Source organism: Strigops habroptila, unplaced genomic scaffold (assembly GCF_004027225.2).
Source record: "Strigops habroptila isolate Jane unplaced genomic scaffold, bStrHab1.2.pri NW_022045589.1_ctg1, whole genome shotgun sequence".
In the NCBI taxonomy this organism is placed as follows: domain Eukaryota; kingdom Metazoa; phylum Chordata; class Aves; order Psittaciformes; family Psittacidae; genus Strigops; species Strigops habroptila.
Window position 1 is genome coordinate 207,684 of NW_022651071.1, and position 13,436 is coordinate 221,119.

General features: G+C 53.4%; 1 protein-coding gene across 1 annotated transcript; it reads right to left on the bottom strand.

Moving 5' to 3' along the window:
* Positions 1 to 259: 259 nt before the first annotated feature.
* Positions 260 to 5,783, bottom strand: LOC115602947 (olfactory receptor 14C36-like). The gene is made up of 3 exons (XM_030474398.1): positions 4,810 to 5,783; positions 1,022 to 1,142; positions 260 to 437 (listed from the first exon to the last, which is right to left on the bottom strand). Exons 1-3 carry the CDS (start codon positions 5,774 to 5,776, stop codon positions 260 to 262), a joined length of 1,266 nt encoding a protein of 421 aa, XP_030330258.1. The 5' UTR covers positions 5,777 to 5,783.
* Between the last annotated feature and the right edge of the window lie 7,653 nt (positions 5,784 to 13,436).

Here is a 13,436-nt window from a genome sequence, read left to right on the forward strand (position 1 = left end):
CTGCTCCCCAGCTCCAGAGGAGATGAGCAGAGATGGGAGCTGGCGCTTAGAATTGTCTGCTGGTTTCCTTACTGAGAGCCTCTAAACAGTGAACAAGATTGTGTGTGCACATGAGGTCTTTGTGGCATGGAAACAACAGGCAAAAGAACAGGAGAAAAAAAGAAAAAAAAGCAGTTAGGAAAATAGAGACACATACGAAAAGAGTTAGTCCTGGATTTCCAGAGATTCAGTGGGAGCCTTTGTGGGGTAATGGGCACCTTTAATGTGAAATAGCAAATTCAAAGAGTTTCCTCAGGGCATCCTTGAGCTCCTGGTTCCTCAGGCTGTAGATGAAGGGGTTCATTGCTGGAACCACCACCGAGTACAGCACTGCCAACACCAGATCCAGGGATGGCGAGGAGATGGAGGGGGATTTCAGGTAGGCAAATGCTGCAGTACTGGTAAACAGAGAGACGACAGTCAGGTGAGGGAGGCACGTGGACAAGGCTTTGTGGCGTCCCTGCTCAGAGGGGATCCTCAGCACGGCCCTGAAGATCTGCACATAGGAACCCACAATGAAAAAAAAAACAGCAAAAGTATAAACAGGTACCAAGTACAAGAAGCCCAACTTCCCTGTGATAGGAATGTGAGCAGGAGAGCTTGAGGAGCTTGGGAATTTCACAGAAGAACTGCTCCACAGCATTGCCTCGGCAGAGGGGTAGGGAAAATGTATTGGCTGTGTGCAGCAGAGCATTGAGAAACCCAGTGCCCCAGGCAGCTGCTGCCATGTGGACACAAGCTCTGCTGCCCAGGAGGGTCCCATAGTGCAGGGGCTTGCAGATGGCCACATAGCGGTCATAGGACATGACAGTGAGAGGATAAAAACTCTGCTACTGCAAAAAAGGCAAACAGAAAGACCTGTGCAGCACAACCTGAGTTGGAGATGGCCCTGGTGTCCCAGAGGGAATTGGCCATGGATTTGGGGACAGTGGTGGAGATAGAGCCTATATCAAGAACAGAGAGGTTGAGGAGGAAGAAGTACATGGGGGTGTGGAGGTGCTGGTCACAGGCTATGATGATGATGATGAGGCCGTTGCCCAGGAGCGCAGTGAGGAAGATGCCCAGGAAGAGCCAGAAGTGCCAGAGCTGCAGCTCCCGTGTGTCTGCGAATGGCAGGAGGAGGAAGTGGGTGATGGAGCTGCTGTTGGACATCTGCTGCCTCTGGGCATGGGCCCTAACATAGGGGAAATGTCACAGGTTAGGGAAGACTGACCAAAACCCAACCCATTTCCCACAGACCCTCCACCTCCTAGACACAGACACACTTATCTATGAGACCTTCCTTCAGCTCCGTGGCTGGAGCCCTGTTTGGTGCTGGCACCCCACTTCTAGCCCAGGACATACATATCTCATGTCACAAACCCAACAGCATTTGCTCTGTCGTGGTGGCATTTCTGTGTTTCTACGCGAAGCTTTCAGGTAACACAGGGATCCTTTAGGACAGGTTTGAATCCTGGGCCTTTCTGGTAACACAGGGATGCTGTAGGACAGGTTTGAATCCTGGAGCTTTCAGATAACACAGGGATGCTCTAAGATAGGTTTGAATCCTGGAGCTTGGAAGGAAACCTGAGGGGGGCTCACCGGTGCTGAGGTAGACACAGCCAGGTATAAGACCAGGGTTGTCCCTGTTTCTGGGTCTTGATGGAGTGGAGCTCACAGAGTGGTTGGCTCGCTTGTGAGCAAGCTGCATTGCTGGTACCTGCATCTCAGCGGATGCGGAGAGAAAGCTACGGAAAGACAACTTCTGAGCAGGAACATGTGAAAAATCCTCCTCTCCTCTCCCCAAGTGTATTTTCCTCCTCATCAGATGGGGTGTGTGGGGGGTGATCCCATCTCATCTCATCCTAATCTCACATCATTTCATCTCATGTCATCACCTCAGCTCAGCTCATCTTCATCCATATCATCTTCATCTCATCTCATCTCATGGCAGTGCATCACATCTAATCACATTGCATCACATCTGACCTCATTGCATCTTCATGTCATCCATCTCATCTCATCTCATCTCCTGTCATAACATGTCATGTCATCTCATCCCATCCCACCCCGCCCCATCCCACCCCACCTCACCCCATCCTATCCCACCCCACCCCATCCCATTCCATCTCATCTCATCTCATCATGTCATCTCATCTCATCATCTCATCTCATTTCATTGCATCATAGAATTTCATTTCATTTCATTTCATTTCATTTCATTTCATTTCATTTCATTTCATTTCATTTCATTTCACCCTCCTCCACCTCTCGTCTGTCTCGTCTTGTCTCGTCTCCTCGCCTCCCCTCCCCTCCCTTCTCTCCCCTCCCCTCCCTTTTCTCCCTTCCCTTCCCTTCCCTTCCCTTCCCTTCCCTTCCCTTCCCTTCCCTTCCCTTCCCTTCCCTTCCCTTCCCTTCCCTTCCCTTCCCTTCCCTTCCCGTCCCTTCCCTTCCCTTCCCTTCCCCATGAGAAAATATTGTATCATATTATATCATATGATATCATATCATATATCATTTAATTTAATTTCAGTTAATTTCATTTAATTTCTATTTCATGTCATTTCATGTAATTTAATTTCATGTCCTTTTGATGTCATTTCATGTCATTTCATTTAATTTTATTTAATTCCCTTTCATCCTCCTTCTCATCTCTCACTTCACCTCACCTCACTTCACCTCACTTCACCTCACCTCACCTCACCTCTCCTCACCTCACCTCACCTCTCCTCACCTCACCTCTCCTCACCTCACCTCACCTCACCTCACCTCACCTCACCTCACCTCACCTCATCTCATCCTCGTGGGCCTGGCCATGTCCTGTGCTCCAGGCTGCTCTACCACGAGGCTGCGCAGGAGTCGTCCCTCAGTGCTGGGAGGCACCCTGTGCCAGCGCCTCACCACCCTCACAGGGAAGAACTTCTTCCCCATATCCAACCTAAATCTCCCCTCTTTAAGCATGAATCCATTGCCCCTTGTCCTATCGCTACAGTCCCTGTAGCGATGATGAAACCCTGATGAAAAGCCCCTGAATAAATATATATGGTGCCCTTAAACAGAGACGAGAGAATGTAAGAGCCAATATTGCACGTAGAGACTGCTGCATCTGTGGCAAACAGGGATCTTCACTGTTTGTCATGTGTCCAAGTGGAGAGCTGGCAAGCAGAGGATGTGCTCCAGCAGTTCTCCAACCTCAGGCATCTCCATCCCTCCCAACACTGCTGCTACCCCTAAATGACCCCAAACCCCACCTCTACTGAGTCCCAGAAGGAAAGATCCCCACACACAGCAGGTTCTCCCTCTCCCACCACTCAGTCCAGACCTGGGAGGAGATGCAGGGGTGGGATACAGGGACCTGTAGTCCCCTCCATTTACGCAGTGAGGACAGGGCACAGGAACACTTGTACCGGCACCAGTGTGGCAGCAGGGCCAGGGCAGTGACTGTCCCCCTGCACTGGGCACTGGTGAGGCCGCACCTCGAATCCTGTGTTCAATTCTGGGCCCCTCACTACAAAAGAGACATTGAGGTGCTGGAGCGGGGCCAGAGAAGGGCAATGGAGCTGGTGCAGGGCCTGGAGCACAAGTGTGATGAGGAATGGCTGAGAGACCTGGGGGGTTAGTCTGGAGAAGAGAAGGCTTAGGGGGAACCTTATTGCTCTCTACAACTGCCTGACAGGAGGATGGAGCCAAGAGGGGGATGGTCTATAATTTCATCACCCTCATCATTAAGGTTTTTCCACCTTTCCTGATCAAACGGACATGTCTAAGGAAATCTTTCTAGCAGACTATCTGGACATGTGCCCTTCTCATTGCTCTCAGGTTTCCTCCTCCGCTTGCTCTTTGGTCATTCAAATCCTCTCAACACTGGTTTCTGCTTTGAGCTGCAGCAAGTTAGAAACTTGCTCCTTCTTTCGGAGTCTGATTAACCCTTTGGTCAACACCTTAATTGTGTTTATGTATCTCCTTTCTTATCTCTCATTTTGAAACTTCTATGCAAATCCCTTGTGAAAGGGGAATCACGTTAGCTGCTGCTTGGACTTGACATAAAGCTGAGGAGTTATTGTGTATTGTGTAACCTGTGTTTGTGGGCCCTGAAGAGAAAGCTTCTCTGTGGCTGGTGCAGCCCAGTTCCCCAAGGAAAGCAGGAGGGAGCTGGTGTAAAGGAGCTGCCCCATCCAGCTGCAGAGCTCAGGGGAGGAGCCGCATGTGAGGAAAAGTGCTGCGAGTCACAGGGGCCGCTGAGGGCACAGTCCCCGTCCCCCCCGGAACACGCTGTGGCCGGTGGTGAGGACCGGGCGGGCGGAGGCAGGTCCTGGAGCTGCCACATTTGTTTGTTCTGTGGGTTTTGGGGGTTTTGTTGTTTTTCGGTTTCCCGCGTCCATCTGCCGGCACCCCCCACATCCTGCCCCAAGACACGTCTCTGGCTGGCAGGGGGGACCGGTCCTTGTGCTCCCCACACCAGCACAACAGCCCCGGTCCTTGGCGTCCTCAAGAGCTCTTACTGCTCCAGGCACAGAGCAGCCAGAAAGCTGATTTCATTCCGCTTCATTCCTGCCATGTGAGGACATATCACAAAGAAGTTGCTGCAGGATCATTTATTTTGCTTAAATACAATGAGAGACACCCCCCACCACCGCCACTGACACAAAGCCTGTGGACCACACAAGACTGGCAGATTCTGAAGTAGGAAGGGATGAATAGTGACATGTCTTTGAAGACAACAACATCACAAGTGGAAAAAGGAAAACAAGCGTAACGCAGGAAAGACAGACTTGGCCTGTCATGACCTACACTGGGAGCCCTTTGCAGAAAAATGCATGCAGCATATGGCTGCTGAAACACATCCAGTCACCAGCTTCCTCACAGCATCCTTGAGCTCCTGGTTCCTCAGGCTGTAGATGAGGGGATTCACTGCTGGAGGCACCACTGAGTACAGCACTGACACCACCAGATCCAGGGATGGGGACGAGATGGAGGGGGGCTTCAGGTAGGCAAACATGGCAGTGCTGACAAAGAGGGAGACCACGGCCAGGTGAGGGAGGCAAGTGGAAAAGGCTTTGTGGCGTCCCTGCTCAGAGGGGATCCTCAGCACGGCCCTGAAGATCTGCACATAGGACCCCACAATGAAAACAAAACAGCCAACAAATAGAAAAGCAGAAAAACCAAGAATTCCAGATTCCCTGTTGTAGGAGTCTGAGCAGGAGAGCTTGAGGATCTGGGGGATTTCACAGAAGAACTGCTCCACAGCATTGCCTCGGCAGAATGGCAATGAAAATGTATTGGCAGTGTGCAGCAGAGCATAGAGAAACCCAGTGCCCCAGGCAGCTGCTGCCATGTGCACACAAGCTCTGCTGCCCAGGAGGGTCCCGTAGTGCAGGGGCTTGCAGATGGCCACGTAGCGGTCGTAGGACATAATGGTGAGAAGAGAAAACTCTGCTGAAATGAAAAAGATGAACAGAAATACTTGGGCAGCACATCCCAAGTAAGAGATGGCCCTGGTATTCCATAGGGAATTGGCCATGGATTTGGGGACAGTGGTGGAGATGCAGCCCAGGTCCAGGAGGGAGAGGTTGAGCAGGAAGAAGTACATGGGGGTGTGGAGGTGCTGGTCACAGGCTGTGGTGGTGATGATGAGGCCGTTGCCCAGGAGCGCAGCCAGGGAGATGCCCAGGAAGAGCCAGAAGTGCCAGAGCTGCAGCTCCCGCGTGTCTGCGAATGGCAGGAGGAGGAAGTGGGTGATGGAGCTGCTGTTGGACATCTGCTGCCACTGGGCGTGCCGCACTGTCATAGGAGGAAAAGGCAGTGACAGGTTAGGACAGGAGTGATACCAGATAGAGAAGTTCAATTTATACACTCATGACTGAACACTTTTGGGCTGCAGAGGACAGGCTCAGCGTGACTTGGTCATGATTGCCTCTGAGGTTGGTTGGTTTGTTTGTTATTCCAGTGTCACATCTGGTAAGTGATTTTGAGGCATAAAATTTCTAATGTTTTGAAGGAAACTGTGAAGAGTCTCAGCATGGGACAGACACAAGGGCTCAACTGTCTGTGGGTTAGCGCCTACGCGAGATTGCTGTAGAGTCCATCACTCTGGTTCTCAGCTGCCCTGCACTTTCTAGAGAGACAGTCAGCTCCTTGCCCAGCAGAGCATGGCCAGCAGCCACCTCCAGTGCCAGACACCAAGAGAGCTGCCTGAACGCACCCTCCCCAGGCCTGGGCTGCACTTTCCCCCCACTCCCTGCCCATGGCTCTGCTGCCTGGAGCTGCCCCTGCCAGGAGCTGCTGCTCTGTGCCCAGCTCTGCTCCCTCTCAGTGCTCCCAGAGCCCATCCCATGGGCTGTGTGCTCAGCTCTGCCCTGCACACCCCTCCCGGCAGCAGGGCTCTGCCCAGGGGCATCTCTGCCTGTGCAGGGAGTAAGGGAGAACTTACACAGTGCTAATGAGAACTGTGATCTTAGTGCCTTTCAGGAACAGAGAAATAAATTCCCAGCTCCCACTGCCCAACCTGCCAGTCAAGAGAGAAAAACATCAAAGCTCAGAATCCTTCCCTATCAGGTAAATGATGCCTCAGTGTCTTTCAGAAGGACCCTCTGAATATATTCTCAGAGTGACTGGAGATTGGAGCAGTGTCACGCACCCAGCACTTCCCTTCCCTGCCAGGGCTTGTTCCTTCCCCCCGGCTTCTCCCCAAGCACCGTGGGGAGCTCCCGGGCAGGCTGAGTGCTGACCCTGGCAGACGGCAGAGTCCCTGCCCCAGCACACAGCCCCTGGGTGCAGGGACACTGCTCGCAAGGACAGCGCTGGGCACCCCTGGCTGCACACCCACATTCACACCCCGCAGCCAGCCCAGGGACAAGGGACCTGTTTTGTCCTGGCCCTCACATGGTGCAGAGGGAAGCCCTGCTCTGGAGCACATCCTCCTCCTTGTCTACACACAGAAACTAAGAGAGTCCTCCTCACAGATCCCATGCACTGTCCAAGGCAGCAGCTTGAGGAGATCCCTCCAGGAACTGCAGCTGCATTGCCCTGCACCCAGAGCCTTACCACGCACAGGGCTGGGAAGGTTTCTCCTGCAGGCAGCTCTCAGCATCCTCCACTGCCAAGTGCCTTTAAGCTCTCTGAGGCTCGCAGGTCTGCCCTCGGTGCCTGCAGGCAGTGCCCCAGCCCTGCTCCTGCCCAGAGCTGTCTCTCTGCAGCACTGCCCGCTTGCCAGCATCTCTCTGCGTCCCAGGAGCCCGGCCCAGCTCAGCAGCAGAGGCCCAGCCCAAGGTGGCACTGCCCCTGCCCCTCTGGGCTCCCTCCAGGGCTCCCTGGGAATCCAGGGGAACACCATGGGAAACAGCCTGAAGCAAGCACTGGTGTTCCCTCCCTCAGCTGGGAGACACACTTATTTCTGCAGCGTCATTTCTCTGCTGAGAGACTGAGTCTGGTCAAAACATCAACATTTATTAGAATCATAGAATCATTTAGGCTGGAAGAAAACCTTTAGAAGATCGAGTCCAACCATTAACCCATCACTAAGAAGTCCACACGTTGACCATGTCCCTAATCTCCATGTCTTTTAAATACCTACAGGGATGGCAACACAACCACTTCTATGGGCAGCCTGTTTCTTATCCCATCATTAGACAGGACAGGCAGACCAGGACAAGCAGGGATCTCCTTTACTCCTGCTGAAGGAAGGGATTCAGCCTGGTTAGTTGAGGAATCTCATCCTGGCATTGTAATCCTGGGACTGGAAAGGGGACTCAGCTCCTTCCCATGCACACCAGAAACATACAGACGGTGGGATTCCTCCTGTTTCTGGTCAGGACAAGACAATGTCTTTGGGAATATTCCTTTAGCACTCAGAGGCATCAGCCATCAGCTGCTGTCAGTGAAGCAAGGTCTGTCCTTTCTGCTGCTCATTAGCTGCAGGCATTGAGTGAACACAAAGTACATCACTGCAGGGTCTTTACTCACTGCCTTGATGATTCAAGCCAGGAACAGCCCAAGCATTTTAACTGTGTGCCTGGGTTCATAAGCAATAAAATTCAATTATTGCTTTATCACCATTGGATTCCCATTAGATTTGAATTTAGGCGCTGATTAATTACCATTGGTCATTGATAAAGCCCTTTCAGTTCTCCTCACAAAGATGACTTCTCTGAACCCTTCTCCTGTGAAGCACAACGAGTCACAGCTCCAAGTTCATTTCCCTTCAGGTGTGCAGCAGCAGATCCAGTAAGTGCCCCCGTTGCCCACTGAGGGCCATGAGAGCTGGAGGAAGCCCAGCACATCCAGGCTGGGTCCAAAGAGAGCTGAAGAGAAGGTTCCCGAGAGCAGGAGAGCTCCTGGCACAGGGACTATCCCAGCTCCAGGTCCAGCTTGCACCGGACACCCTGCCCCTCGTGCCCTTGGCGGCGGGTCACAGCAGGGCCCTTTGTGACCCGGTCTGTGACACTCCCCGGCGTGGTCCCGTCCCTTGCGCTGCCCTTCCCTCCCCCTGCCCACATCCCTCCATCGCGCAGGGGGGCAGAGAGACCCCCCAGCTGTCCCAGGGTGGCCTGGCAGGAGCTGGGGGCTCCCCAGGAGAGCAGCTCTGCGCTGGAGCCAGCCCAGGGCTGCCTGGGGCAGCCACTGCAGAGCGGGGAGTGAGGGCTCCCCCAGGCCTGGGCAGGCTCGGGGCCAGGGACTGCCACCAGCTGGGTGCTGCCACTGCTGGATCCCGCTTCCTCCTCACGCTGCCAGCAGGGGCCTGCGCTCTGCCCCTGCAGGGCTGCTGCAGGGTTACCAGAACCCACCAGCACCGTTGCCTCCTGCCGCAATCCCTGCAGGCTTCTGCGGGCGTTGCCAGAGCCCTCCCAGGATTTGCCACCTTCTGGAATACCCGCTTGGGTCCCATTGGCTTTACCAGTCCCCCGGGCCCCTGGAACACCTTCAGAAGCCCGCCAGCCATTGCAGAAGGTGGCAGGGCCTGGCGGGATCTGGCACAACCTGTGCAGGCTCGCCGGCGTTCCGCAAGACAGCATGGACCCTGGTGTGCCTGCGGAACCTGGATGTGCATTCCAGACAGAGGCAGGAGCCCTGGTGGCATTCAGCAATGCCCGCAGCAGCACATTGGGGCTGCTGGAAGGTGGCAGAGGCCCTGGTGGGCTCTGGCAATGCCCGTGGAAGCACTTCCACCAGCACTCTTGGAAAGATACCCAACATTCCAGAACCTGGCAGGGCCCTGGCAGTCTGCAGCGACCCAGCAGAAGCCCCTCAAGCATTCCGGATGGAGGCAGAGGCCTCAGTGGGCTCTGGCAAGTCTGCAGAATTTCACTGGGCATTCCAGAATGTGGCAGGTGCTCTGGAACTGTGCTAAAGCTCTCAGGAGCCCGTCCGGCATTCTGGAAGGCGGCAAAAGCCGTGGTGGAGCTCGGAAGCCCTCCAGGTATTCCAGGGGGCAGCAGGGCCCGTGGTGACCAGGAAGACCCCTGGGCAGTCTGGAAGGCACAGGTGAATGCAGCAAAGGTCCTGGTGGGCTCTGGCAACACCGGTGGAAACCCATCGGATGTTCCTCAATGCTGAGCTGCCCTTGGAGCTTCTGCCAACACCTGCGGGAGTGGCCCAGCATTTCCCACTGATGGTGGCGCTGTTGGGTCTGCGGGTACTGGGGCAGCAGAAGGGCCCTGCCTTATGCTGCTCCTTGGGGTGTCCTGGTGGCTGTGGAGGTGACAGCCCAGGAGCAGGCACCTGCATCTCCTGCTGCTTGGGATGTCCCTGCTGGCTCCTCAACTGTTGGAGCTGTTTCTGCTGACACAAGTGCTTCACCCTCCTGTTTGTCCGCCCACCCAGACTGCAATGGCTTCCCTTGGGTAGAGCAGCATTGAGGGAGACCGTGCCAAGAGCTGTGCTGAAGCTGCAGGAAACCACATCCACTCTTTGCCTCCTCACACACAACTGCAGGTTCTCAGTTTGGCCAGGCAGGAGTTACCCTTCGTACGGCTTTTAGGTGCCCAGAAATGTCACCCCAGAGGACTCTGATGCTGGCACACGCCTCACCGAAGGCAGCTTATACAGCCTGTGCTCCCCTGGGGTGCACTTGGGGCCTTTTTCAAAGGTAAGTGCAACACGTCCTTGTGCTCTCTCCCAAGAGACCTCTGCCAATCCAATGACCTTTCACAAGGGGGATCCCAAAGGAATGCTGATCTTCCCCTGGAACTGTCCTGCCTGTTACACAACGTGCTTCATTCCTCTCATCTGTCATAGACCTTCCCCTGTCCAGGACACAATGACCAGCTCTGAAGCCCTCTTTTCAGCAGGCTGTCTAGACAAAGGCCCTTCCCATTACTCTCCACTTGTCTCCTCCCCTCACTCTTTGTTCATTCAGAGTCCTCTCCCCTATGCTGCTGCTTTGAGCCTCAGGCAGGAAAGGCTTACAAGTCTTTCTATGGTCTAATTGTCTCCTTGGTCAAGTCTTCAATCATGTTCACAGCTATCTCTTTGTATCTATGAGTGTCTCTAAACTATTTCTCATGAGATTATCCCCGTGTAGGAACGTGACCCCATGAGGCGCTGCCTGTACCAGGCACGTGGTGCCCGAGTGTATTTTACAGTGCTGGACACTTTGTCCTGCTTTCCTTTGCTTTGCTTGCCCAGAGGAACAATCCTGCTGTGCCCATGTGCAGGCAGGTCTCTGAGGCAGCCACGCTGGGAGTTGGTGCACAGGAGCTGCACCATCCAGCCGCCAGCTGCAGCAGAGAAGTGGGATGTGAGGAGAAGCGATGCAAGTCCCAGGTGGATGATGAGAGCAATGTTGGGTGGGGAGGTGAGGAGCGAGGTGCTCAGTGCAGCGCTGGAGCTTAAGGGCTGCTTTTCCTGCCTGTCCAGGCCTCTGGAAGAGACACTCGGGATCAATGGCAATTCAATAGAAATTTCTAAACTTAAAAGTAATAAATAAAACCCTTTCAAATAACTTTTATCAGAAGCTTTCTGTAATCTTCCCACACTCAGAAACCTTCCCAATTCCCTGGAAGACAATATGGAAGATGTGAAAAAAACAACAGGGTTTTCATCAGGGTTTTAATGAGCCCCATTGGTGTATTTGGGCTGAGTCCATGATCCTCAGGTACTGAGAGGAGACTGAAGAAACCTCTCAAGAAGTCCAAGTCAGAAACAAAGCCCCAAGTCCCTTCAGCATTAATGGGCCCCACTGAGGGCTGTAACTGGCAAAGCCTCCCCAGGGACTCGTTAAAGCAAGTAATTGGAGGCTGTGATTACAGGGAGACAAAGGCAAAATGCAGGTGTCTGATGGTGAGAAAACCCTTGGTTTGTTTGATGAAGCAGAAAGGCCAAGCCCTGAGCACAGCCCTTGGAGAAGGAGAGCCTGAAATCCTGAGAATGAAAGTTCTCCTCATAGGCCTTCATGAAAGAGGCAACTGCCATAGCCCAGGAGACAGAGACCTTTTGTTCTTTTGGGCCTTTCAGCCTTGCCAGAATCCTCAGTCATCTCTGCTGCAGGCTGTCCTCCACTGGCCCATGGCTGCACCTCTTTTGCTTCAGGCTGTTGATACCCATCTTGCTTTCCCCCCTAGCTCTCACCTGGCATTTCTGTACCTTCAGTCACATCTCTCCACCCATCACTGTCTGTTCCTTGAAACACAAAGCCATGGGCTGATCCAGACTCCCTCTGGGTGACCTCTTGCACCACAAGTCCACCTTTGGAGTGACATTTCTCTTTCCTTACTTTGAGTCTGAACCCTCGAAGCTGCGCTTTGTAGAGATTTCCTTCTCTTCCCACTACCAAGAAATCCTCCATCATCTCTGAAATCACCCTTCAAGTAGCTGTAGGCTGCTACCGTAGTGTCAATTCAGCAGGTGGAATGAATATCAGTCAGGAAGGCCATCTAAAGGAGTCTTCTAGAGGAATGGGTGATGCCATCAGTATAGAGAAGTAAACACCCTGGGAGAGCAGTGGGAAAAGGGAATGGTGTGGATTGAGACCTTCTTGGCAAGAGCCAAAAGGAAAGGTGGTGTCCTTGGGTGCAAGGTCCCTCAAGCTCCGGGGACAGGGCATCTCGTTTGCGACAGCTTCCTGCCTGTAGCACCCTCTCTGCTGCGCACACCCCGCTTTCTGCCCACACTCCCAGAACCTTTGCACTTCCCCTGCAGCAGCGACACCTCACTCCAGGAGGTTCCTGCATTCTCCAGGCTCAGGAATGGTTCCTGCATTCCAGGCAAGTTTGGGTAGTGCAGGAGAGGGAGACAGGAAGGTCAGCTCATGGGGCATGATGAGCAGTGTTCAGGCACCCCCAGCAGTGGCCATTCCCCATGTGCCACGCTGAGGCATGTTCCCATGAGGGAAACTTCTCAGAGAACCTCTGGTTTGTCCAGGGTCTGCAGCCACACTCCAAGGGACACCTACTCCTCCTCCAGCTACAGACATCAACTGCTCTCCATTGCTGGGCTCAGTCCTGCTTGTAAGGATTTGTTAAAGCCCTGAACCATCCCCTTGCTTCTTGCTGACTTCCCTCCACCCTCTCTCACCTCCCTACACACTGCTGATTGCCACTAGTAGCTAACTGAAGAGCTAAGAAACTCTCAAGGCTTTCCTCAGGGGGTGACCATGTTTCTCCATTCAGCACTGATCGATCTTAGAAAGACCAGTTGAAGAAACCCATCCAGATTTATGAGGGGAGGAATTCCCTGAGGCACCTCTATGCCCTTGCAGGTCTAAGTGCTTTTGCAGGGCTCCAGGAGTTCATTTGGTGCCATTCCTTTAGGGTTCATTTCTTGAAACACAAAGCTTTGGGCTGACCTGGACTCCCCCCGGGTGGCCTATTGTTCCACAGCACTTCTTGGTGCTGGGAAACTTGATTTCTTGAATGTTATTGCTGTCATTCACTCTTACTTGACAAGGTAGCTCTAACTGCACTGTGGGTAACCTCTGGCATGAAGCTGTTAGACCAGTGCTGCTTCTCTCTTTGCTGACTGTTATCATTTAATGGCAACAGCTCTCTCCTGAGAGGAATGCTTCTTTCCATGGGTACTCGGAGAGACCACTCCTGTGCTGGGAGAAGGCTGTCCTCTAAGGCCTGTTTGACTTGCTCATGCTCCTTCACCATCAGAGCCGCTTCCTATGGAACCTCCTGGATCAATTTCCAAGCAAGTCCAGGCCTTCTCCTCTGGAGTCCAGAGTCTGTTCTCTGCTGCTGGCCTTCCTCATGCCCTTTGGCATTTGAGTCCCCACTATTGCACGCTCATGACAGCTGAGGCTGACTCTGATGGTCACATCCTGACCAGCTTTTCCTTGGTGGCCAGGATCAGGTCCAGGGGAGCACGTCCTGTTGAAAAACATTCTCTCAGCACCTTGGATGCAGCTCCTTTGGTCCCATGGGCTGGTAAGCGTGTAGTTTGTAAAACAACCCCTGGCTTGATCCCCATCCAGCGCTTGG

What these genes read in the sequence shown, in the direction of transcription:
- LOC115602947 (XM_030474398.1), bottom strand. Translation starts at nt 5,776, where the DNA reads ATGTCCAACAGCAGCTCCATCACCCACTTCCTCCTCCTGCCATTCGCA. An exon ending in TTCTGCAAAGGGCTCCCAGT is followed by an intron (nt 1,143 to 4,809) that starts GTAGGTCATGAC and finishes TGCCATTCGCAG; the next exon opens with ACACACGGGAGCTGCAGCTC. An exon ending in CAGCACCTCCACACCCCCAT is followed by an intron (nt 438 to 1,021) that starts GTACTTCTTCCT and finishes TCTGTTTACCAG; the next exon opens with TACTGCAGCATTTGCCTACC.